This window comes from Trametes versicolor (assembly GCF_000271585.1).
Source record: "Trametes versicolor FP-101664 SS1 unplaced genomic scaffold TRAVEscaffold_6, whole genome shotgun sequence".
Classification (NCBI taxonomy): Eukaryota; Fungi; Basidiomycota; class Agaricomycetes; order Polyporales; family Polyporaceae; genus Trametes; species Trametes versicolor.
The window spans coordinates 1,252,317-1,275,656 of NW_007360326.1; the positions used below are offsets into that span (position 1 = coordinate 1,252,317).

General features: G+C 57.8%; 6 protein-coding genes across 6 annotated transcripts; 4 read left to right on the plus strand and 2 right to left on the minus strand.

The window, feature by feature from the left end:
• Positions 1-160: 160 nt before the first annotated feature.
• TRAVEDRAFT_148679 (TFP11-domain-containing protein) lies at positions 161-3,424 on the plus strand (the record flags this gene model as incomplete). The annotated part of the gene is made up of 6 exons (XM_008040554.1): positions 161-1,399; positions 1,452-1,677; positions 1,726-1,916; positions 1,968-2,134; positions 2,191-2,572; positions 2,626-3,424. 6 exons carry the CDS (start codon positions 161-163, stop codon positions 3,343-3,345), a joined length of 2,925 nt encoding a protein of 974 aa, XP_008038745.1. The 3' UTR covers positions 3,346-3,424.
• Positions 3,425-4,007: 583 nt separating this feature from the next.
• TRAVEDRAFT_148682 (uncharacterized protein) lies at positions 4,008-10,682 on the plus strand. The gene is made up of 17 exons (XM_008040555.1): positions 4,008-4,180; positions 4,222-4,443; positions 4,504-5,272; positions 5,330-5,993; positions 6,050-6,519; positions 6,572-7,175; positions 7,236-7,400; positions 7,454-8,058; positions 8,110-8,176; positions 8,228-8,560; positions 8,618-8,861; positions 8,915-9,400; positions 9,451-9,595; positions 9,645-9,824; positions 9,880-10,093; positions 10,148-10,297; positions 10,351-10,682. Exons 2-17 carry the CDS (start codon positions 4,427-4,429, stop codon positions 10,545-10,547), a joined length of 5,310 nt encoding a protein of 1,769 aa, XP_008038746.1. The 5' UTR covers positions 4,008-4,180; positions 4,222-4,426; the 3' UTR covers positions 10,548-10,682.
• Positions 10,683-10,764: 82 nt separating this feature from the next.
• Positions 10,765-13,565, minus strand: TRAVEDRAFT_58730 (uncharacterized protein). The gene is made up of 16 exons (XM_008040556.1): positions 13,404-13,565; positions 13,287-13,350; positions 13,180-13,233; positions 13,091-13,126; positions 12,980-13,033; positions 12,775-12,924; positions 12,631-12,712; positions 12,521-12,577; positions 12,168-12,455; positions 12,026-12,112; positions 11,932-11,973; positions 11,820-11,875; positions 11,639-11,766; positions 11,201-11,577; positions 11,113-11,146; positions 10,765-11,058 (listed from the first exon to the last, which is right to left on the minus strand). Exons 1-16 carry the CDS (start codon positions 13,529-13,531, stop codon positions 10,875-10,877), a joined length of 1,821 nt encoding a protein of 606 aa, XP_008038747.1. The 5' UTR covers positions 13,532-13,565; the 3' UTR covers positions 10,765-10,874.
• A 2,003-nt stretch (positions 13,566-15,568) lies between these two features.
• TRAVEDRAFT_37423 (PHF5-like protein) lies at positions 15,569-16,183 on the minus strand (the record flags this gene model as incomplete). The annotated part of the gene is made up of 6 exons (XM_008040060.1): positions 15,569-15,585; positions 15,644-15,766; positions 15,819-15,922; positions 15,981-16,017; positions 16,076-16,108; positions 16,165-16,183. The coding sequence occupies 6 exons, from the start codon at positions 16,181-16,183 to the stop codon at positions 15,569-15,571; spliced, it is 333 nt and encodes a 110-aa protein (XP_008038251.1).
• A 956-nt stretch (positions 16,184-17,139) lies between these two features.
• On the plus strand, positions 17,140-18,273 carry TRAVEDRAFT_168065 (Aldo/keto reductase; the record flags this gene model as incomplete). The annotated part of the gene is made up of 4 exons (XM_008040557.1): positions 17,140-17,661; positions 17,699-17,937; positions 18,008-18,128; positions 18,187-18,273. The coding sequence occupies 4 exons, from the start codon at positions 17,140-17,142 to the stop codon at positions 18,208-18,210; spliced, it is 906 nt and encodes a 301-aa protein (XP_008038748.1). The 3' UTR covers positions 18,211-18,273.
• A 1,081-nt stretch (positions 18,274-19,354) lies between these two features.
• TRAVEDRAFT_29091 (DNA-binding E3 ubiquitin-protein ligase SNT2) lies at positions 19,355-23,291 on the plus strand. The gene is made up of 16 exons (XM_008039997.1): positions 19,355-19,534; positions 19,589-19,984; positions 20,058-20,181; positions 20,243-20,545; positions 20,619-20,647; positions 20,707-20,805; positions 20,856-20,927; positions 20,985-20,993; positions 21,050-21,201; positions 21,252-21,418; positions 21,471-21,825; positions 21,883-22,095; positions 22,152-22,373; positions 22,446-22,565; positions 22,630-22,773; positions 22,831-23,291. The coding sequence occupies exons 1-16, from the start codon at positions 19,474-19,476 to the stop codon at positions 23,149-23,151; spliced, it is 2,787 nt and encodes a 928-aa protein (XP_008038188.1). The 5' UTR covers positions 19,355-19,473; the 3' UTR covers positions 23,152-23,291.
• The last annotated feature ends 49 nt before the right edge of the window (positions 23,292-23,340 follow it).

Here is a 23,340-nt window from a genome sequence, read left to right on the forward strand (position 1 = left end):
TCGTCCGCGCGCTCATCAGTCGGAGTTCGTCTGAGTTAGGAAATTATGGGCGCCCGTTCCTGGCGACCGAGCGCTCGCGGTCAAGTCGCGCGCCTCGGATACGCATCATACAGACGCTTGACTTGACCACTGGCTGCCGACTGTTCTGCACTTGTCCATAATGGCGCGGAGAAAACGCCCATTCCTTGAGGACGACGACTCCTCTTCTGCCTCTGACGATGACGACAACCACGACTTTGACGACAATAACGACCCCGATGCGCGAGCCGAGCGCGAGTTGTTTGAGAATCCGTACAAGCGGAAACGGAGACGCAAGAACGGGAAGGAGGACGCGATCTATGGAGTCTTCGGTAGTGACGAGGAGGATGCGACGCCCGAGAAGCCACGCGGAAAGGCGCGAACGAAGGCTCCTGCGTTCGTCTCGGGAGGCTCGAAGGTCCCTTTGGAGGAGGATGAACCCATGGAGAATCAGGAAGGGTCCGCAGCAGAGCAGGACGACGTGGATAGTGCTGAAGATGTCTCTTCGATGTCTTCCGACGACGAACCTTCGAAACCTGCTTCGCCGCGGGTCCGTGAGGAGGGAGCAGAGGAGGAAGAGACGCGACCACGCTTCGGTGGACTGGGCCTTGGTGCGAGCAAGGGCGGAATTGGCTCCTCGACGGGTGGCATAGGTTCTTCCAAGGGTGGCATAGGCTCGTCGAAGGGAGGCATAGGTTCCGCGAAGGGTGGCATAGGTTCCTCCAAAGGAGGTATCGGCAGCAACTCCGCCCCCATGCCCTTCCAACGGGGAGGCATCGGGTCCTCACACCCAGAGGTGCCCGAATCCTCTGCTTCGCCCTCGCTTTCGCCCGCCCCAGCAGCTGCAGAAGACTTCCCGACTGCCTTCGGTGCCCAGCGTACGCAACGCTCCTTCGTGCGCAAGCCCGATACCAGTGGAGGAAACTCGGGCACTACCACTCCGCTCACAGCGGCAGAACGGCAGCATTTCAGCAAGATCTCGGGCACGTTCGGTGCGCGGATGCTCGAGAAGATGGGTTGGCAGGCGGGGTTGGGTCTCGGTTCCACTGGAGAAGGCATCGTGACCCCTGTGGAGAGCAAGCTGCGTCCGAAAGGTATGGGTCTCGCCTTTAAGGGCTTCAGAGAGAAAACCGAACAGTCAAAGGCCGAGGCACGACGGCGGGGCGAAACTGTCAGTGAGGACGATGAAGAGTCGAAGGCAGCTGCGCGTAAGGCGCGCAAAGCAGCTAAGACGCAAATTGCGAAGACGGACGCTTGGAAGAAGCCCAAGCGGACGAAGACCAGGGTCGAACACAAGACATATGAGGAGATCATCGCCGAAGCCGGTCAAGAAGCTCCTCAAGCAAGCCTTGGGCAAATCATCGATGCCACTGGTGCAACGGTAAGTCATCCGCCTACGTCGGTAGCTACGCTCTCGTTGACGTGAGGCACAGCTCCGAGAAGTATCATCCTTGGCCGATGTGTCAATGGCGTCCTGGACTCCAACCACAGACCCCATGCGACTGCCAGAGATTCGCCACAATTTGCGTCTCATTACGGAGTCTTGTAGGACGGACCTGGATGGCCTCGCACGCGAAGCTCGTGCCTTAGAGGAGCGCAAGAAGTGGATACGTGCTGAAGACGAGAGACTGCGGCAGCAGGTGGATGGAGAGGCAGAACGTGAGTGTATAAAACGCACTTATGCTTCCGCCGCTGACTTCGTCGTAGTTATCGCGCGATTACAGCAGATGAATCTCGTCGTGGACGAGATCAATACTCAAGCGCGAGAAACAGCCTCCCTCTATGAGGCCTCCCTGGAGCCCTTTACGACAGGTTTCGACAAGCTCTTGGGACAGTTCGCGAGGGAGTTCGACCGCTATCGTTTGGACGAGGTCGTTGTCGCCGCCATTGCGCCGGTGGTATGTACCGCTCTTTCGCAGCCCGTAATCCTCCCTAACCCACCGTTATAGGTCCGGAGGATGTTGACGTCCTGGCAACCACTTGAAGACCCTACAGCCTTCACAGCCAACTTCCGTACGTGGCGGCGAGCACTCAAGATGGCTTCTCCCGAGGAGAAACCAGTGACTCAAGTACAAGTTTACGGGAGCAGTACAGTGGTCTCTGTGGCACCAGTTGTGTGAGTGCCCCGCCCTTAATTAAATAGTGAGAAGTGCGACTTACCATCTCGCGCAGAGAAAAACCCATGACACCCTACGAAAGCCTCTTGTGGAATACCTGGCTCCCGCGCGTGCGGTCGTCTCTAAACAACGACTGGACGCCCGAAGACCCATTGCCCGCCGTTCGTCTATTTGAGGCGTGGTCTCCGTTCCTCCCGCCATTCATCAGAGATAACTTCTTCGACCAACTTGTCCTCCCGAAGGTACACAAGGCTGTTGGCGATTGGAGCGCACGCAAGAGCAAGGTCTCGCTACAGAAGCTCGTTTTCCCGTGGCTACCACATATAGGCCTACGATTGGAGGATGTACTTGGAGACGCCAGACGCAAAGTGAAGAGCGTTCTCAGAGCCTGGACAACTTCCGAGGCCATTCCAGAAGACCTCGGTGCCTGGCGAGAGGTATGTGGCTGTGTGCTTGTATGAACCAGTTGAAGTGCTGATATTGGTAACAGGTCTTCGATGTGGGCGACTGGGACACTATGCTATTGAAGTATGTTGTACCGAAGCTTGGTTCCAGGATGCGGGACGACTTCCGCGTCAATCCCCGCCAACAAGACATGCAGCCGCTGCAGGACGTTTTACTCTGGGAACAGCACCTTCGCCCGTCCATTTTCTCGCAGATTCTCGAGACGGAGTTCTTCCCGAAGTGGCTCGACGTCCTCCACATTTGGCTCATCCAGCCAAATCCCAGCTTCGAGGAGGTTTCGCGATGGTACTCGTTCTGGAAAGGCTCGTTCCCCGAGAACGTGCAGAACATGCCCGGGATCGCGCATGGCTTCACGCGCGGGCTACAGCTTATGAACAAGGCGCTCGAGTTAGGACCGGACGCGCCCACACGTCTCCCCCGCCCGGACCATCGCCAGGCCACACCTGCCCCGGCAGCGAAGCCGAAGGAGAAGCCCCGCCCTGCTCGGACACAAGAGATCACGTTCCGCTCTATCATCGAAGATTTCGCGGCGTCACACAACTTGCTCCTGATTCCTACCGGTCGTGTGCACGAGCAGTCGCGTATGCCGCTGTACCGGCTATCGCAGAGCACGGACGGGAAGGGTGGCATCCTGGTGTACATTTTGGACGATGCAGTGTGGGCCGACGATGGCGGGGAGTACCGCGCGATCACGCTGGAGGATATGGTGCTGAGGGCGACGAAAGCGGACAGCCGTGCGGTGTAGGTTGTAGGATTGGGTTTGTATTCTAGCGTCATCGGATCTTGCGTGCTCCATCACAGCAGCTACCTGAACAGGCTGCGCCCCCTCTTCATTTTGTCTCCTTGCACCATCCCGAGCGATGGTCGATGGGTAGCCAGCGGATGCTCCGGCGTGGCTATGAGTGCAGCGTTCTCCGCATCCGGAATGCAATGAAGCACCGCGGCGATCTCTCGGGGCTTACAAGGCTTTGCCTTGCACATACGGCATCGTCTTCGCGTTCTCGCAGATCAGCCCTGTATGCTCCCTGCTCAACGCAATTGAAAATGCGGGAGAGTTGTTACGTTCAAACGTTGATTACGCCGAAGTACAAGTAGTTTATAAGCAGAACTGACTGAGTTTCTAAGTACGGAGGTTCGGAGCAAATGTGCCGCTCAGGGCCGCTGAGTAATTCAGGCGGCGACTCAAGGACTTGGGCCCGCGGACAAGGGGTGTGGCAACAGAGCTCTGGACGGTCGACCACACTTTCGTACTACCTCCATTCGATAGCCTACACGGGATCGATGGCCGGCTGCACGCTCTAAATGGACTCTACCCAATCCCAAGCAGCGACCAGTAGCAGCCCGAACCCCACGCACACCGACGAGCCATCGCTTTCCGCCGCCTCCGAGTCCAAGGTCCTCCGTACGAGCGCACGGGTCAAAGCCGCGAAACAGAAGGAGAAACAGAAGGAACGCCCCTCCGCAGACAGCCAGCAAGCCTCGTCGTCTTCGAGCAAGCGAGCCCGCGACAGCAGCTCTAATAAAGGCAAGGGGAAAGAAGTAGCTGACGAATCCCGAGCAAGCAAGCGGTATGTCCGTTCGTCCTTCCATCTTACATCACCACTCAAGGTTTTCTCGACAGCGCGCGCCGTTCCACGTACCCAACAACCTCCGCCCTCACCATCAACGAACCCACCAAGGATACCAAGGGCAAGAAGCGCGCTGCACCCGAAGACCACTCAGAAGACGACGAAACCGCTGCGGCAATCTCTGCATCGAAGAAACTCACGCGTCCTACCAGTGCCTACTCTCTCAGACCGAGGTCGGACAATCAGACAGGAGCGGACATGACCAGAAAGTCACGGTATGTCATGTGCGCATATAGTGGCCTTCCACCCTAATTAACGCGCGAATGCCGTTGCAGTGTAACATCCGGCAAGGGTAAAGTTACCGCGAAGAGCAAGGCCTTGATGGCTGCAGCAGGATCCTCCCGTGCTGGCGACGAAGATGTGGACATGGTCGACGCTGAGTGCATCCAGGATGGTGAGCCACACGACGGGGGTCAGGATGAAGGTGATGACCCTGAAGACCTGCCCGACGATGGTGGCGGCGGAGACGACGACGATGAAGACGAAGAAGCCGAAAGGGACTTCGCCAGCACCTTGGGCGGCATGGGCAATGAGGCCTCAGCGATGTCCATCTTCGGCGACTACCGTCAACTCGGTTCCTATATGATGGGCATCTCTGGACGGCTGAAGACGATGCTCAATAACATCAAGCCTACAGCAGACCCCACCACGAGGCTAGTGACGCTGCAGGAGTTGAGCGAATTGTTGAGCATCAGCACCGAGGACACCCTCGCAGGATCCTTCCAGGTCGAAGCATTCATCCGAGAACTAGTCAGGATTTTGGGTGGCACGGGGAACGATGAGGAGGAAGGCGACGATGACGACGCGGCCGAGCAAGATGAGGATGCAGCTCTCGCAGCGGCGTTGGCAATGAGCACTGGTGGGAGCGCATATCAAGGCGACGAGAATCTGGAAGCCCAGGTCCTGGCTTGCAGGTGTCTCGCCAACTTGATGGAGGCCCTGCCGGGCGTGGCGCATACTGTCGTATACCACGGCGCCATCCCCGTTCTTTGCAGCAAACTGATCGAGATTTCCTACATCGATTTGGCAGAGCAGACCTTGAGTGTATGTTTTTACACTGCGTTGTCTTCTAGTTCACCAGCGTACTCACCTGTAACCTAGACTTTGGAGAAGATATCTGAAGAGTTCCCTAGCGCCATCGTCCGAGAAGGTGGCCTTGCTGCCCTGCTGAACTACCTCGATTTCTTCTCCATCGCTGTCCAACGAACGGCCTTGCAAGCGGCCGCGAACTGCTGTCGCAACGTCTCAATCGAGCACTTCCCCATGATTCGCGCTGTCTGGCCTATTATCCGCAACTGTCTCGGCTACTCCGACCAACGACTAGTTGAATACGCCTGTCTCTGTGTCATCCGCATCATCGACTCCTACTACCGATCCTCACCAGAGAACCTCGAGGCTCTCGTGGACGCTGACTTGATTCGCGCTGTGAACATGCTCTTGCTCCCTGCAGGCGGTTCCCCCTTGATTGCTGCGAGCACATACACTCTACTCCTCCGCGCTCTGGCGACATCCGCTCGCATCAGTCCCAAGATCACGCTCGTACTCCTCGAAGCCGGTATCGTCGACACGCTCTACCAAATTCTGACTGGCGTCTTGCCCCCGACATCGGATGGCATGGAAGAGCAGGGTGATGCTGCCGGCGGTCAGGGCCTTGGTGGTGGGTTGGCGGACATGACTGTGATGGAGAACCTAGCGCATCGCCCTAAGGATCAGATCGAGGAAGCGCTGAGCTTAATCTCCGAACTCATGCCCCCTTTGCCCAAAGGTCAGTGCTTCCGCCCGTTTTCTGCGTGCTGATACTGATTTGTCTTTCCATATCAGATGGTGTCTTCGACCACAAGGGATACACCGAGAAAGCTCTCAACAAGATGCTCAAGGCCAAGGCCAAGGCAGATCGTGCTGCAGCTCGCCAAGCAGCGGCGGCTCTAGCTGCCTCTACCCATGCGGGACCTTCTAGTTCAACAGCCCGTACAAGTGCGTCCGCGGCCCCGCCGGTCTCAGCGCCAGCAGAAGATGGCGCAGCGCCCGAACCGATGCACATCGACCCTCAGTCCGTACAGGAAGGAGAGGACGCTCTGCCACGCCTCGAGAAGGAATCAACCGTCGTCGACCGCACTGACCTCCTTCGCTCGAAGCCCGATGTAGTCGGACGATTCCTGCGGCTCATGGTCCCTATCCTCGTCGATGTATACGCCGCTAGCGTGATCACGCCTGTCCGCATCCGGACCTTGACCGGGCTGCTCAAGGCTGTGAGCTTCTTGGACGGTGATGAGTTGAAGCAAGTCTTCACGGTACGTATCGAAATGTTCTGTGTTGTACGCACTTGCTAACAGCTGCATGTAGTTCGTGCCCGTCGCAAGCTTTGCATCGTCTATCTTGTCTTCCAAGGACCATCCCTCTCTCGTGATCGGCGCACTCCAGCTCGTCGAATTGCTCCTTGCGAAGGTGCCTGCCGAGTACAAGCCTGCCTTCCGCCGCGAAGGCGTATTCCACGAGGCAGATATCTTGGCTTCGCGTACGATCACGTCGACGAGATCCAAGGACAAGGGCGCTGACAAGGAACCCTCGGAGGCGCCCTCGCCGGCAGATACAGGTGTCGCTGCCGCGATGCCCATCTCAATATCTGTGATCAGCTCTGCCCCGTACAAGAAGCTCACGTCCCTCACGATGGAGCCGGACGATGCCATCACTCTCCGGGCTCGCGTCATTCGTTTCAAACATCTTGGAGCTGATGACTCTGCCGGATCTGACGACCTGTTCGCGAAGCTTCGCAGGCTGGTGGAACGTATCACTGACAACGCAGTGTCGGAGAAGGAGCTATCCTCGGCTCTGGGAGAGCTTGCGACGCTCTTCGGATCGCAACATACATCAGTGTCCAGTTTCGAACTTCTTCAAAGCGGCGTGATCGACGGCCTACTGCAGTTCTTTTCAAGCACGGAGCGTACAGGTGAGTTCAGATTGGGTTTCAGCTCGTGAGTTCTTGCACTCAACCTATACGCCCTCCCAGTGCCATTGGCTAGACGTCAGGAACTGTTCTTCACTGCCTTCACTTCCAGGAAGAGCAAGGGGACCGGCGGTCAGACTCCGTTCACTGTCTTCGTGAAGAAGTTGCAGGAGAGTCTCACCAGGATGGAGTCGTTCGAGGTTATCAGCATAGCGCAAAACGCCGACGGTAAGTGACTGTCCTTTCGAAATATTCTTTGCCCTCATTATATCTGTGCACAGACTCGAAGCGCAGCTCTCCTTCCCTGCTGGCACGCCAGTTGCGCCTTCGCCTGGTCGCCGCTGAAGACTCTGATATCCCACGAAACCTGAACAACATCGTCGTGTCTATCCATGCCATCGCGACCTTCCAGGCGTTGCACGATTACCTCAGGCCCCGTGTGGCTGGACTCCTTTCTAGCAGCTCGAGGTTGTCAGGAATGCTCGCTGCCCTGGCGGCGTCAGGCTTGGCACCACCGTCCTCCCGCTTCGGGCTGACGGAGGCTTTGGCGAGGGCCTCAGCGTCAGCGTCTGCTTCTATATCTGACGCCAGCGGAGCAGCGACATCTTCCGCAGGTGGCGCCGGGGCTAGCAGGCGGCGTAGCTTGCGCCTGAGCGCAAAGCAGAGGACCACTGGCGATTCCGAGGATGCCTCCGCGGAGCCGTCGGAGCCCGCAGGTAGCACGACTGGTGCAACAGCGGAGTCTTCTTCGGTGAGGGGTGTTGCAGATTTGGCCGAGGCCGAGTCCATCGCGTCCGTGGCAGAGCCCGCCCCCAGTGAGACTGTCGTCAATGACGATGAGTTTGCTGCGGACTTTACGGACGATGAAGTCGATGTTGACGCTGAGGTATGTATGATTTCAATGGAGGCCGAAGTCACTTTCTGACCATGGGACCAGGTCATCGAGGACGAAGATCCTGACAACTCAATTTCAGACAAGACAATCAACGTTTCTGTTGGAGAGGGTACGCAGCCGCGATATTGTAGGATGTCTGTATTTGCTAACGTTCCCTCAGATGCGAGGGTGGAAGCCCAGACCCCGGACGGCACCCACGTTCCTACACCAGGCTCTGCTCGAGGGCTACCTTCGAGCACACCAACACCTCGTACATCGACGCCGAAGACGTCATACGCTGCTGCCCTCAAGACGAAGCCAAGCGATTGGCACCTAGAGTTTTCGATGGATGACCACAAGCTGCCTCTGGATCTTACTGTCTATGGCGCCATTCACCAACACGAGTTGCGCAAGCACAAGGCATCTGGCTCGCCGTTCATGCCTAGCATGATCTGGCAAGGCATCTATAGCATCAAGTTCAAGAAGGTGCCAGGACCGCTTCCTTTGTCAGATGGTGAGCCACCGCCATGTCTGTCCTGTAGTCGTATTGGATGTTTATGCCGTCGTTCAGCGCGTACCGACGAGACAGGCATCCGCAGCCGTTCGCCCAGCCCCTCCCTCTCCTCCCTCCCCGAAGACGCCCCTCATGCAAAGATCCTGAGGCTGCTGCGCATGCTGCACAAGCTCAACGTACAGGAAAGCGAACGTGCTACTCCTCTAATCGCTAAGCGTATTCTCCCTTCGTCTGCCTTCGTCAACAACAAGTTGTCTGCCAAGCTCACGAGGCAGTTGGAAGAGCCCATGATTGTCGCAAGGTATGATCAGTGCATCCCTGGTTATTTCGCAATCACTGAACGTCATTCTGTAGCTCCTGTCTACCTGACTGGGCTCTCGACCTCCCACAACACTTCCCATTCCTATTCCCATTCGCGACCCGTTATAACTTCCTCCAGTCGACCTCCTTCGGCTATGCACGTCTTATCCTCAAGTGGCAGAGCCAGCAAAGCCGCGGGCAAGACAGCTCCAGACGTGATGATGGTGTGGGCTTCCTCGGCCGTCTGCAACGACAGAAGGTCCGGATCTCGCGCAAGCACATCCTGGAGTCCGCGGTCAAGGTTTTCGAGCTATACGGATCTTCGTCGTCAATCCTTGAGGTCGAATACTTCGAGGAGGTCGGGACAGGTCTGGGTCCGACACTCGAGTTCTACTCCCTCGTCTCGAAGGAGTTTGCACGAAAGGACTTGAAGGTTTGGCGCGACGCGGACACGTCCATGCCAAGCCCCTACGTCTTCCATCCCCTTGGTCTTTTCCCCGCCCCGATTAGCCCCGACGACATAGCGAAGGACGGTGTGCAGTAAGTGGACATTACATTTTGAATATTGCATAGACTGACATCATCCCCAGGAAACGAACCCACCTCATCAGGGTGATCGGACAATTCGTCGCCAAGGCCATGCTGGACTCGCGCATCATCGACCTGTCATTCAACAAGATCTTCTTGAAGCTGGTACTCGGCGAGGAAGTTCCATTGAACCTGGAGTCACTCAAGGTAATGTCACTCGTTACTCTATCGAGCTTCGCTGATCTTCGATATACAGCGCGTTGACGCAGAGCTTGCGGCCTCGTTGTCGAAGGTTCAAAGCCTGGCTGCCGCCGGGAAGAGTCAGAACGAGAAGTTGCGCCGCAAACTAGCTGCCCTCGAGGACATGGATACCGGAGATGAGGTCGAAAACCTCGGTCTTGACTTCACCGTGCCTGGATACGATATCGAGTTGAGGGTGAGCTTCACTTCGGTGACATCGCTTCGCGCGTGTACTCATTATCATTCGTTAGCCTGGCGGTCGCGACATCTCTGTTACTGCCGATAACGTGGACGAGTACACACAAGAAGTCATCGACGCCATCGTTGGGAAGGGTGCACAAGCGCAGGCGCAGGCGTTCCGGGAAGGCTTCTCGAAGGTGTTCCCCATCGCCGACCTCCAGGCCTTCACGGCGGACGAGCTCGCTATGCTTTTCGGAAATGCGGACGAAGACTGGAGCGCTGAGAGTATGTGTATCGTTGGGCGCGCTTCTATTTTGTATACTGACGATACACTCACAGCTCTTGGAGAATCGCTGAAGGCCGACCACGGCTTCAACGTAGAGAGCCGTGCTATCAGGGACCTCATCGAGATCATGTCCGAGTACGACGCCTCAGCGCGACGCAGCTACTTGCAGTTCATCACTGGTAGCCCGAAGCTGCCCATCGGTGGTGCGTATTTCGCCATGACCTCTTCTGCCACACATCGCTCACGAAGCATGCAGGCTTCAAGGGCTTGAACCCCCCTCTCACTGTGGTGCGCAAGCCGCACGAAGCGCCTCTCACCGCCGACGACTACCTGCCGAGCGTCATGACCTGCGTCAACTATCTCAAGCTGCCCGAGTACTCTACCAAGGCCGTTATGAGGGAGAAGTTGTCGGTCGCCATGCGGGAGGGCGTGGGGAGCTTCCATCTGTCATAATCCGTCGAGTTTGTCAATGCCGTCCGTCGTCCACCATGTAGTTTTTTGTCATCTGTGCTTTTATCGCCACCTCTTGTAGATCACATTCCCCCTCGCACTCGCAATGCCTCGCATTAATCAGGACTATATAATCGCACACCCCTTATGATATGGATACTTTGGACTGCGAGCCCAGCGCCCCCGCCTTGCCTCAAACACAATCAGCCTCAAATTGTATGCCTTGTTCGCGCAAAGAAACGCATCTGTAACACGTGTAGAGAATGGTATCAATATATTACTGTACACCTCCCTTTCCCTCAGGCTGCGCTATGTTACTGCATCCGTCTATCATGCTGCCATGAACGCGCTGAAGTACGCGTCGATGTCCCGCAGCCCGTGCAGCGGCGCGATGGTGCCGACGTAGCCGTCCGGGCGAACGACGACGATCGCGCCCTTCCCCGCGTCGATCCCGTACCGCTCGTATCCGCCACCGCCCACGCGCGCGTACAGGTCTGTGTCGTCCAGGAGCACTCTAGAGAAGGGTGAGTCAGCGTCGTAATTCATCACACATAAGAGAGCTGCTTACTTCGACCAGTGCTGCCTGAAGAACTTGGGCAAGTCTACAATGCAAACACGCGTCAGCGCAGCACTCGCACAGGGATAAATATGCCAACCTGTGTAGTTAACATCCTCCTTCTTTGCGGCGCTGACCGAGAGCACGTCGAAGACGCGCGCCGGATTCTCGTGCCCGAAGCGGTGGTAGAAGCTGCCCGGGGCGTCCATCTCCTCCGCGAGCGCGGCCGCCCGCGCGGCCTGCGCAGGGTCCGTGATCACCCCAGTGAAAACAAGGATCTTGAAGCGCGCATCCGCGGGGAGCACGTCCTGGATGTCATACGGGCGCGCGTCTGCGGCACGCACGAAGACATGCGGGACCATGCGCTCGCCGATAACGAGCGTGGACGCGAGATCCTGGTGCTTTGCGTGCGTGATCGCAGATGGCTGGTAGTGCACGCCGATCCCGCTCGTGAAGAGGCCGAATGTCTGGAATGCCCTGGGCGAGCGCGGGTGAGCACGGGAAGCGCGACGCGGGAGAAGCGGTAAAGGGCACGTACTCGAGGAACTCCTCATGCGAGACGCCGTCCTGATTGTCTTCCGTGCGGGGCTTGCCTGAGAAGAGCTTCGAAAACTTCTTGTCGAAGTCGATCAGGTCCTGCGCGTACTTGCGGCGCTCGAACTCGTACTGCACCGATGGTGAGCTTGAGCTGTGTACCGGACGCGGGCGTGCATACGTACGGTCTTCAATACGGAAATGTCCGCCCATCCACGGAGGACGTGTGTGAGCTTCCAAGCTAGCAGCGCCGCGTCAGCATATTTGAACAAAGCGCCAATGGCAAAGAACACATACCCAAGTTGTGGGTATCATTCATACTGGCATTCATACCCTGGCCTGCGTAGAACATCAGAATCCACTCGACGCAGCAAGCGGGGAACGAACTTACCGGCTTTCGGGGAGTGCGTGTGACACGCGTCTCCCGCGATGAATACACGCTCGTGTAGTGAGAACCGCGACGCGACGCGCTGCCCAACTGTGCACAACCGTCAGCCACTCCATACATCTTCCCTCAAAGCAGCAGTACATACTGATATACAGCGTCCACCACTCAAACCCGTTCTTCGCGCCCATGCTGAACGGCTTGAACGACTCCTTCGCGACCGCGAGCAGCTTCTCGGGGCTCACGCGGCTCTTGTCGACGCGACCCGTCGCGGGGTCGAGCACGTCGCGGTCCGCGAGCTGGATGTAGAGCCGGATGAGGTCGCCCTCGCGCGGGATGATCATGCACGAGCCGTTGTGCGAGTGCACCGCGGTCTTGCAGCGCACGTCCGGGAAGTCGCTGTCCGGGTCAATGTCGATCACGCCCCAGATGTAGTCTGTCGGCGCGGGGAGGGTGGTCTGAGCTCAATGCTAAACAGAGGTCCAGTGGGGGTGAGCGCACCTGTCTGCTCGCCGTCCATGGTGATCCCGAGTGCCTTGCGAACCCATGAATGGGCGCCTGTGGTTGGGTGAGTGGCATGTTTGAACGCGCAGAGCACGCTGTGTACTGACCATCCGCGCCCAGGACGAACTTGGCGCTCACGATCTCCGTGTCGCTCTGACCGGCGGGAGGGTCGAGATACTTCAGGGTCACCTAACGAGCATGCGTCATTCGAAAGCCTAGATAAGAGATGCAGGCACGAGCGATCTACCTACCTTGACAGGATGAGCGTTAGGATCCCGCAGCTCGTCCTCGGAGTCTGATAGCTCCAGGGAGGTAGGGATGATGGGGCGCTCTACGGCCACCCCGTGCGCCTTCATCGAGTCCAGGAATATGGCCTCGATTGCGCCCTGATGCAGGGTGACCTGACAGACGGGCGATCATGAAGCCGAATTCGTAGTAGGGTGTGTATGTACGAACCTCAAATGGCCATCTGGCGTTTGGGGCGGTGACGTCTGGCGCGCGGCTCGTCCTCTGCGCGATTCCCCGTCAGTGGGCGATCCTACCCGATCGGAGCGCTATAATACAGACCTCAATGCCGCCGGAGGGGCTGGGGTTGTAGAATGCCTGCAATATGGTTCAGCGTGTATTCACGCGCCAAGGGGTAATTCGGAACTGACGGCCATCTGCATCTGGTTGGCTTCCCGCAAGAGACGTTCTGCAAGACCATAGCTCTGCCAAAGAAACGCGATGAGCATCCGTGCGACATGAACCCCACCCCACGTACCTGCAGCACTTCGATTGTGCGCGGTTGGATGCCATCTGCCTGTCCAGCGGCAACCTTAACGGGCCTGCGCAGGTACCGTCAACTTCAGAGCACTGCGCCGGGGAGCCCGGAACGAACCTCTGGTCGATAATGCGGACGTTCACGCCCGCCATAGCCAATGCATTTGCGCACATCACGCCTGCAGGCCCGGCGCCGACGATCAGCACATCGACCTCAGTCTCTTTGGGTGCAATAGGGGACGACATGGTGAGTAGAATGGGGAAACCGATGAGGGCGGAGGGGTGGTCTGGTAAACCACCGGCAGCGCAAGGGGCATCTTATACGAGAACGGCTTCGGATGGCTGGCGCTCGGAACATGGCCCAGGGTGTCATCCGGACGTCCCTATCGGGCGTGCATCACGTAGACGCTACCCGTCCGAGCCTGCCTTCCGCGGGCTGCTGCTGTCGAAAGTGGTGGTGCGCGCCCCATGCGAATATCGGAGGTCGAGTCTGGGCTGCAGCAAATAGACGAGAGATGACATGCGCGGGTGATCTCAGTCCGCCGACGAAGCGTTGAGCGAGGGAACGTCGAGTGCGAAAGTGGGAGGCGGCGCGCGAGTCAGATGGTCTCTTCCTCCTGTCCCATCGTTTGCATGCCCATATCGGGCAATGCCTCCAACGCGTCCACCACGGCCGAGGCGGGGGACGTGTTCGCTGCTTAACAAGCTCTTTCGCCTATGAGCAACATATTATCGGATGCTCCAATGCTGCTTATTACGGCACGTAATATACAGGTCATGTAGTTTTGCGATTGGAGGCAAAGACAAGCGTCTGATGACGGAAACTAAACGTCTTGCTGCATCCCTCACGGACATGCCCGGGCAGAAGGACATTCGCTGGGCGCGCGCTGGCCACCCGTGGCCGTACATGATTCTCTCGAAGTACTGCCGAGTATACGTTTTGTCCCTTAGAAAGGGATTTATGCTGGATACAAGAGAGTTCCGTCACCCCCGCAACATGTAAAATTACAGGCAAGTGTCCAACAAAATGCGACGGGGGAACGGGGGGGAGGTGGAACTTCAGGCTGCGGCGGATATGGTTGGTTTGCCGGACGGTCTGACGGCATGCCTGCCACTGAACCGATATATATATGCCTGCCAAAGTTCAACGAAGATGTGCAGATTCCGGTCATCTGCGACCTCCCGGCTCCACAAAGGACGTTCGAGTGCGACTCAGAGGAGCCTGGCGTTGGGTTCATCGGAAGTCTGTTCGTCGACGTCGGTGCAGATGATGAATTCGGCATCGACGAGTACGCGTTCTGTCGTCGACTCCGAGAGGAACTCCGAGACCCATCGGCCTTCGGGGCCATCCATCTGGGGGGTTCCTTCCGTCTCGTTGCGTGAGCGCGGCGATACACCAGGAATCGCTATCACCGGAGTTGTTGAGTGTGGCGCAGACGGGTGGTCGTGTATGACGCTCGTGACGATGAACGAGGTTATCGCCGTGCCATACCTCTCCATCGGGACCTTGAAGGCCGGTGGGAGCTCGATGGTCTGCTTGAATGTCGACCGTCGGCCCGCATGACACTGAGAAGTGGAGGTGAGGGATGTGGCCACCGCGATCTCATCTAACGAGCGGGTACACTGCAAGGGAGCAATGCTGTAGCCGAGAGCGCGGAGCTCTTCGATGCAGACGGGGGCGAGGCTGAAGACGACACCGAACTGGCTATTGCTCGTCCGAATGGCGATACCGCGGCAGCGGGAGAAGCCCCACTTGCATGACTTCGGCGTTGATACATCCGGCTAGGAATGGGAGGGAACGACTTGGGTGAGAGCTATGGAGAGAGGATGCCGAGAAGCTGTATCGCGCTTGCAGAGACCTCGCATGCTGTGAGCGTCATCTTGGTAGAGAAAGCAGATGAAGGGCTTTCCTTGTATGTATGTAGACTTGACTGTTCTGTGTCCAGATCCAGAGGCTTGGAAGGAAATCCCAGAGTCGAGCGGTGTCGCTGGGTGTGCTCTTCGGCCGAGAAAACCCAAAGTTTATATGGTTAGCGTATTGACAGAGATACTCAACGCTCCCTGCGGGAACTGAGGGTCCAGAACTAATCTCATGTGCATCGCGGCCCCACGACACACCATAGCCTCGAGCGCCGTGAATTCGGTAGCTCTAGGAGTCGGAAAACGCGGACATACCTCTCTTGAAGTCGGTCAGGCTGTCCAGGCAAAAAATTACACGCAATATCAATTGCAGACGCTGCCAAGGAATAGTACAGAGAGACAAGAGCACTGGAATTAGAGCCGCTAGCCCTTCTTGAACCCTAAACAATGACCACTTCGTCAACGACGGAAGGACAAATAGAAAGGTAAAGCTCATACCTAGGCGACGTCTCTCGTAGAACAAGTCTGTCCTACTAGCGCCTAGGTTGACAATCTTGGGGCAGCCGTCCCGATCCTTCTCTAGTCGTGTACACTCCGCACAGTAGTAGGCGTCGGAGATACCTGGGGCACATGTCAGCGGAATGAACGCTCGCGTAAGTGAAAAGAGACTCACCAGGAGACCCGCAAATAATGCATCGTCCTCCGTAAGTGCCAAAGTTGCATTCGTCACAGATGCGAACAAGGGTCTCGGGGCGTACGTAGGAATCACAGACAGGACTATTTGCCACAGGTCAGCGAGGGCGCATCTGGAGAAGCGGAACACCCGAGCACGTACCATTTTCCGTCACACTTTTCACAGAGGCGTCCGATAGCTATGGCACATTGGTTGGTCAACAATTAAACTGGTGATTCACAACGGGTTGTACATACCAATACCGGGCTGCCTCCTGCACATGATGAGATCTGACAAACGGTGATATCAGTGGCATTTTCGGCGCGCACATGCTATATGTTCGTACCGGGGTGATGTTTGGACATGGTTTTGCGGGGGAACGAGGGAGAGGTTGTGGATGGTGGCGGTAAGTGAGCAAGAGATTGAACCTGCCCCGATCTCGAAGGCGCTCTTAGTTGCTGACTCAGCAATATTGATCGGCCGTCCTCGCTGTCCCGGTGCCCCGGGCCGGTGAGTTTCGCCGTACGACCTCGAGCCAAAGTCGGAGCTGAGTCGGAGGTCTTCCCCGGACCAGCCGTACTGTGATGCCTCCAGCCGTACTGTGATGCCTCCATTCGTGCTCGTCTGCTTCGTCAAGCTCAAATACAGTCCTCATGCCAACCACGATATACTAGAGTCCTTGAATGTCTACGTCAACGTTCAGTCTTACCGCCAATTATTCTGTCTACGCTGCAGTATGGTTGAGCGGAACTGAAGATCGGCAACAGTGCACCGCCGGAGGCCAGACCCAGACGGTTAACTGTCATACAGTGGATGCAATCATGGCAATGAGGTACGCAACAAGTTGAGAGCAATTACGCCGTGGCCTGATCCACAAAAATGTAGACTAGACAGGCATCACCCTCACTGGCATGAGAAAGGGAGAAGCCCGACGACGCACCTGCATTCCTCTGGTGCAGCCAGCTAGCCGGGGCATGTGGTGCTCGTACGGGGCTCTCAGGTTTCTAGGCTCGGATTTATTCGCAGCCCCAGCGAGAAGCGAAGTGAAGTCGCACGGTTTACTGAGTGGGGGGCTTCGGAGCCCTCGGCCTATGGGTGTCATGATGCTGCGTACTCCTGCTCGAAGCGTAAGTCCCACTTCGGACTTGGGTACAACGCACGCTCGCATCTTCAGAGCGCGCTGTGTCTGTCGGACAGCTCCCCGACAACGCTCCTGGACGCACTCGAACCGCAGCTCTGCCCCCAACGCTGGCCATATAAATATGCCTAGCCTCAGGCCCATCCATGTACCCTCAGTACCAGAGAGAAAACTGCACCAGCAATGTCCGACTACACCCCTCTCACCCTTCCACTCAACGACGGCCGCACCATCCCGTGGCTGGCCTTCGGCACCGGCACCGCACTCCTCCGCAGAGACGCTGCCGTGGAGGTGCGCAACGCGATCGAGCACGGCATCGTGCACCTCGACGGCGCGCAGCTCTACGGAAACGAGGACTCGCTCGGGGCTGGGATCGCCGCGGCGGGCAGGCCGCGCGCGGAGCTCTTCGTGACGACGAAGATCGCGGACCTCTTGGAGGGGCAGACCGTGCGCGACACGCTCGTCGAGTCGTTGAAGAAGCTGCGCCTCGACTACGTCGACCTCTTCCTCCTGCACTCGCCCATGCGTACGTTGAAGGGGAGGGTCAAGGAGGCGTGGTTGGAGCTCGAGGCGCTGCAGAAGGAGGGCCTCGCACGCAGCATCGGGGTGTCCAACTTCCGCATCCAGGACATAGAGGAGGTCCTCGAAGTCGGGACCGTCGTGCCGGCGGTCAACCAGGCCAGCTCGCGTTTTATTGAACCGTCTGTGGGAAATACGCTGACGAAATGCGTCATTCCTCTAGATCGAGTACCACCCATACGTATTCAAGGCGAGCCAGCCGGTGCTCGAGTTCGGGAAGAAGCACGGCATCCTCGCGACGTCGTACTGCGGCCTAGTCCCCCTCACGCGCCACACGGGCGGACCGGTCGACCCCGTGCTCGCCTCGATTCGCGAGCGCCTGGCGAAAGATACCGGGAAGGAGGTGACGACAGGCCAGGTGCTCGGGCTTTGGCTGCGATACCAGGGTATCCCCCAGATCACGTCAGTCAACGGAGCTGCGTAGCGTGGCGTACACGCCTCAAGCATGCTGACGTGCCGGAATATGTTGCAGGACGAGTTCGAAGCTGGAGCGTGTCAAGGAGTACATCGCTACTGAAAGTCTGCCTGACCTCACGCTGGAGGAGGTGCAGCAGATCAACGACGAGGGTTCCAAGATCCACTTCCGCGCTGCGGTATGTTGTCGCCGTTTATGCCCGCTTGCGATGCACGGATTTGACAATCTGATCATAGTGCAAATGGATCGACGACGAGTGAACTTCAACGTTCACGGTGGAAGATAGTGTACGATAAAATCATGGTTTATAAGTGGTGTACAAGTGGAGCATGAATTGACTGTCTTCGTCCGTGCCCGTCCATGCTCGACAACACATGTATGGATGAACGCATTTGCATGATGCGAAACAAATCTGTTTCCCTCGTGTCGAATGCGTACCTTGGACACTGGTGTTGCGCTGCCAGACCTGCTTCGACCATCGCCTGGCCCCATCTGGGCCCTATCAGCGCGGGGAGTGCGGCTGACCGAACCCAAATGAGCTTCCCAACCGCCGCACGCTTCCCTCCAGGATATGACGCATCGCACGAAGTTCCGAAGGCCGGTAGAGTCGTGCCAGTAAGGCGGGGGCGCCAGCATGAGTACCGGTGCGAGTTGCCAAGGGAAGTTGGAACGTTGGAACGTGCAGGGGGCTCGGAGGGGAGACGACGAATCGGAGGATTTGTTCCAACTTACCGTTTAGGGCCGGCCGGCAAAGCCCGGCACCGGCGCAAGCTTGCGCAACGCGATGCTTTTCGGCGGTTCCCGGTGGTTGGGGCCGTTGGGCTGCGCACCGGCCGCGCTGCTCACTCGTCGCCCCAGACATGTACAAAGAATGGTTTACGCACACGATCGGCGGAAGGAGTGGCTAAAGAAAATCGACGAAGCTCTATAAAGGCGAGAAGGTACGCTCTAAGGGGATTGAGACTGCTTTGGCGCATCGTCATGGTGAACACAGCGGAGGGCGGCGTTACGTGTATCTTTGGGCGACGCAATTGCAACAGGTTCCGGTTCTAAACGAGCTTGGGCGTTAACGTATAGTGTGCGAGCCTACGAGGCATCGATGTCGGAAAAATTGAAGGGAAGGCCCGGGGAAGGTGGTTCAACAGCCTCTGGGCGCAAATTTGCCTGTAAAAAGAGCGTAGCATGCCTAGATGGGAGACACAAAGAGCTATGGATTATTCGAGAGCGAACTGCTGAGGAGGGGGAACGGGGGCGTCTGCGGGGGCGGTGGCCAGGTGGTTCCGCGCAGGGGGTGTCGGAGTTGAATCTTACCATTCAGCGAGCAGATCTCGTTCCCCTCGGTGGCCCATCTCACCTCTTGTCCTCCACCTCCACCATCCCGCATTCCGCCTCCGAATATTCCTAGACTCCGCATCCGCGCTCTAGGACCCTCGGTGTGCCTCATACTGCTTTTTCGCCCCCTCCAGATCCACCTTCCCTTTTCCGCCGCGCGCTGGCCCCTGCCCCGGCGCTAGACCCTCGACATGCCTTCGCCGCCCCCATTCAAGATCACACTCAAGAATGGCGAGGAGGTGAAAGTCAATGGTAATCTCAACTACTTCAAACCGTCTGCTAGTGCACGCAGCTGATTTTTAAAAGACCACGTTTATTGCTCCCCAAGCTGGGGTGTGCGTGACGGCACCCCTTACTCTATCGCCCGTATAATGGAGTTCCTGCCTGCCCTGGGTACCCCCACCCTCGACAAGGCTGGGAACCGGAACGAACCCATCACTCGGGCCCGCCTGGCGTGGTATTACCGCCCCAGCGACGTCTCGGACCGCACAGTGGCGGACTGTCGCCTGCTCCTCGCGGCCATCTATTCCGAGGTCTGCGAGCTTAGTCAGCTCCGCTCGCGGTGCTACGTGCTCCATAGAGACAGGATATCTGATCTTGCCGGCTGGAAGAAACGGCCGGACAGGTTCTACTTTACTCGTTTGTTTGACCCATGGCTCCGGAAGGAGTTCGAGGTGATTCCTGCGACGACGGTTCGCAACGGTAGGCGCCCTTCCGCCTTTCACTTCCACAGTGGCTCAGACTTCGGGGGGCTCATTTTATCTCTCACCCACAGTGCCCGAACACATCAGGGAGGTGCTCATCTCACGCTATGAATACATAGTCGCAGAGCGCGAGGTCGTCCCGGACCTCACCGACGATCTGCGGAACTGCGATACGTGTGAGAAGTGGTGCCCACCGTGCGTAGGCGTCATTCGCCGCCGTGACGCCCTCGACTGATCCCATCTCTTTTCCCCATAGCGCCGAGAGCCTGCAGTGCGACCGCTGTAAGAGGTTCTTCCATATGGAGTGTGTGAACCCGCCGATGCTGTCGAAGCCGAGCCGGGGCTATGGGTGGACGTGTGCACCCTGTTCTCGCGCGCACGAAGAGGAAGTCGAAGGGCACGATGTCCGGCACCTCACGCCGGTACCCCCGAAGGTAGTAAAGACCAACGCACCCGCTGCGCGTGGGCGCGGCCGGCCGAGGAAAGACCGAGTGCTCGCAGAGAAAGAGGAAAACGTGGAGATCAAGCACTTCAAGATGTGGCCCTTCCGGTACTTCGGGTAAGTGGTCGTGCGCCGCCGGACTGCATCCCGGCGGGAGAGAGGGCAAGGAACTGATGGCGATGGGGCACAGGCTGTACACGTTTGCGGAAGATACGCTCGGTGCGTGTTGGCGCGGAGAAGGACGTCTCTGGCACTGCACTTGCTAATCTTGGATACAGACCCAGACGACCTGATCTTTCCACGTGCTGCGACTCGCGTGGGCCCGAAGTACCAGGCTACCGTTCCCGCCGGCCCTGGCGTCGCCGACAGACCTAAAGGTGCGCACCAACGCAGTACCAATGCCTTCCGTGCTCAAGAATTAGTGCAGATATTGAGGAAAGAGGCAATGATGGGACGCTCGAGGTGCTCAGCCTCGTGAACGAAATGTCACCAGCCGAAGGTGTGTGAGATTCTTTCCCAAAACGGAAGTCTCCGTTTACATATGTTTGTTTTACAGTCGAAGCACGTGAGTTTGTACCTGGGCAGGAAAATCGAGAAATAAGCTGCTAACTCGAGACTCAGTGGAGAAACAGAAGCAGTTATTGACAAGAAACGACAAGCTGAAGTGCAGCGTTGACTGGCTCACCGAAGTGACGTTCCGTCTCACCGATGCATGGATCAAGAAACGGGAATGGTCCACTGTCAGCATGCGCTCTCCGATGCGGATCCAGAAAGTGAGGAGAATATTCTTCGGCGGGTCGCGCAGATGCTAACTATAGTACAGTGGAAGAAGTCGGAGACGCGGTATACAGACAAAGAATGGAGTGCCGAGGAGGTAGCAGCTTTCGAAGATGCTATCCAGGTCCACGGCGCCGAACTCCGCGCAGTGCGCGATGAGGTCGGTACGCGTTCGATGCCCGAGGTCGTCCGTTTCTACGGCCACTGGAAGAAGTACGTCGTTTATCAGACACTCGACTACAGTTTACTTACTGCTCGTACTCAGCTCGAAGTTGGGCGAGGAGAACGTACGGATACGACTCGCCCGCGCAAACGGCGTCGACGAGAAGGCAGAGTCGACTACCCGGGAGCCTACGCCAGACGAAGAGGAGGGCTCGATCGTCATGGAGCCCCCTCGGAACGTCAGCTGTGGCGCGTGCCGGACGCGTGAGTCCGACGTATGGTGGAAGGCCCCCAAGGGCCTCCCTACCAGCGTGCTCTGTGACAACTGTGGCTTGAGCTGGCGCAAGTATGCCGACCTCAACGTGCGGCCAATGCGCGAGGAGGCACTCGTGAAGGCGAAGCCTGGCGACAAGCGGGAGGGCACCCCCCTCAACGGCCCCCTATCCAAACGTGCCAAGGTACGCTTTATCCTGCCGGTTGCTTCCACGAAAAGTAGATGCTCAAGTGACGAAAAGACTTCCTCATCACAATCTTCGCCTCCACCCGTTGTACCACAACTTCGTTGTGTCGCATGTCAACGCAACGGGCCCACGGGGAAGGTTCTCCGTTGCAAGCAGTGTCAGTTCCGCGTACATGCGGGCGCGTGTGGTGTAAGCCTCGATCAAGCGACCGTCGACTCCTGGGTATGCGACCTCTGCCAGAACGAGAAGTCGCTCGAAGCATCCCTGGTTAGCTGTCTCTTGCCAGATTTCCTACGAACTGTGCTGACGGTGATATCGCACAGATCCCTGACTGTCTTCTGTGCCCACGCATGCGACGGGACCCAAAGAAGAAGCTCATCTATCCACCGCCCGACTCGTACTTGCGCGCATGCAAGCCAACAGAGGGCCAGGCGTGGGTGCACGTTCTCTGTTCGGTGTTCATCCCCGAGATCTGCTACTCCGACGCGGTGCGCCTCCGGCTCGTTGAGGGCGTGAGCGCGATCCCGCAGTACCGATGGCAGAACGTGAGTGCCTACCGGCTCAGGCCCAGTTCAGGGCGATCCTACCGGCGCTGATGATTTTCGCGGGCTTTGCAGACCTGCACGCTGTGCGATCGAGAGGACGGCGCAGTCATCCTGTGCAGCGAATGTCCTGCCGAGTTCCATGTGTCCTGTGCGTGGAAGCACGGCCACAAGTTCGGCTTCGAGATCCAGCCTGTAAGTCAGAGAAGTGTCCCCGCGCACTTTCTCATTCAATAGACTAACATGGCCGCTCTCGCAGGTCAAGAACAGTCGGCGGGAAATCGCGACGACGGTGGACTGGAAGGGTCACACAGGCCAGATGGTGCCCTCCGTCATCTGTAAAGGGCACATCGGCCACAAACGACAGCTATACGACATCTGCGACACGAACGAAGTCGGCGAGGTACGCCTCGCCTTCCCTCCTTCTCCCGCACCGCGCGCTGACCACACACACGCACAGACCGCGCTGCAGATGTACTGCCGGAACTACAAGCAGGCGCCGATTGCCCAGACGCACGGCCTGCTGCGCAAGGCGCGGCGGCTCGACAAGATCCTCGACGCGGTCGTGGGTGGCGACATCTCGTCCGCCGCGTCCGTCGACGGCGACAGCGCGCAGTCCGCTGCGGACCCGCACTGCTACCGCTGCCAGACCGAGTTCTCGCCGTTCTTCCACGAGGTGACGAACGCACCGCGCGACGGCGCGAAGTCGTGGCTGTGCCACAAGTGCCACGCCGAGACGAGGAAGAGCTATCCGGTGATCATTGGCATCGGCGCGTCGTGACGACGGCGGTCGGACCTATCTCTGTAGAGAGCCTGTGGACGATGTTTGTATATACCGGGTCCTGGGTCCTTCCGCTAGTGGGGGCTGTACGATTACACGTGCTATGGTATTACGGAGTGTCTCGCCGGGTGCAATAGTGAGGGAAAAATACAACTGACAGCAGATCCGATAACGCAAGAGAGACGGAGA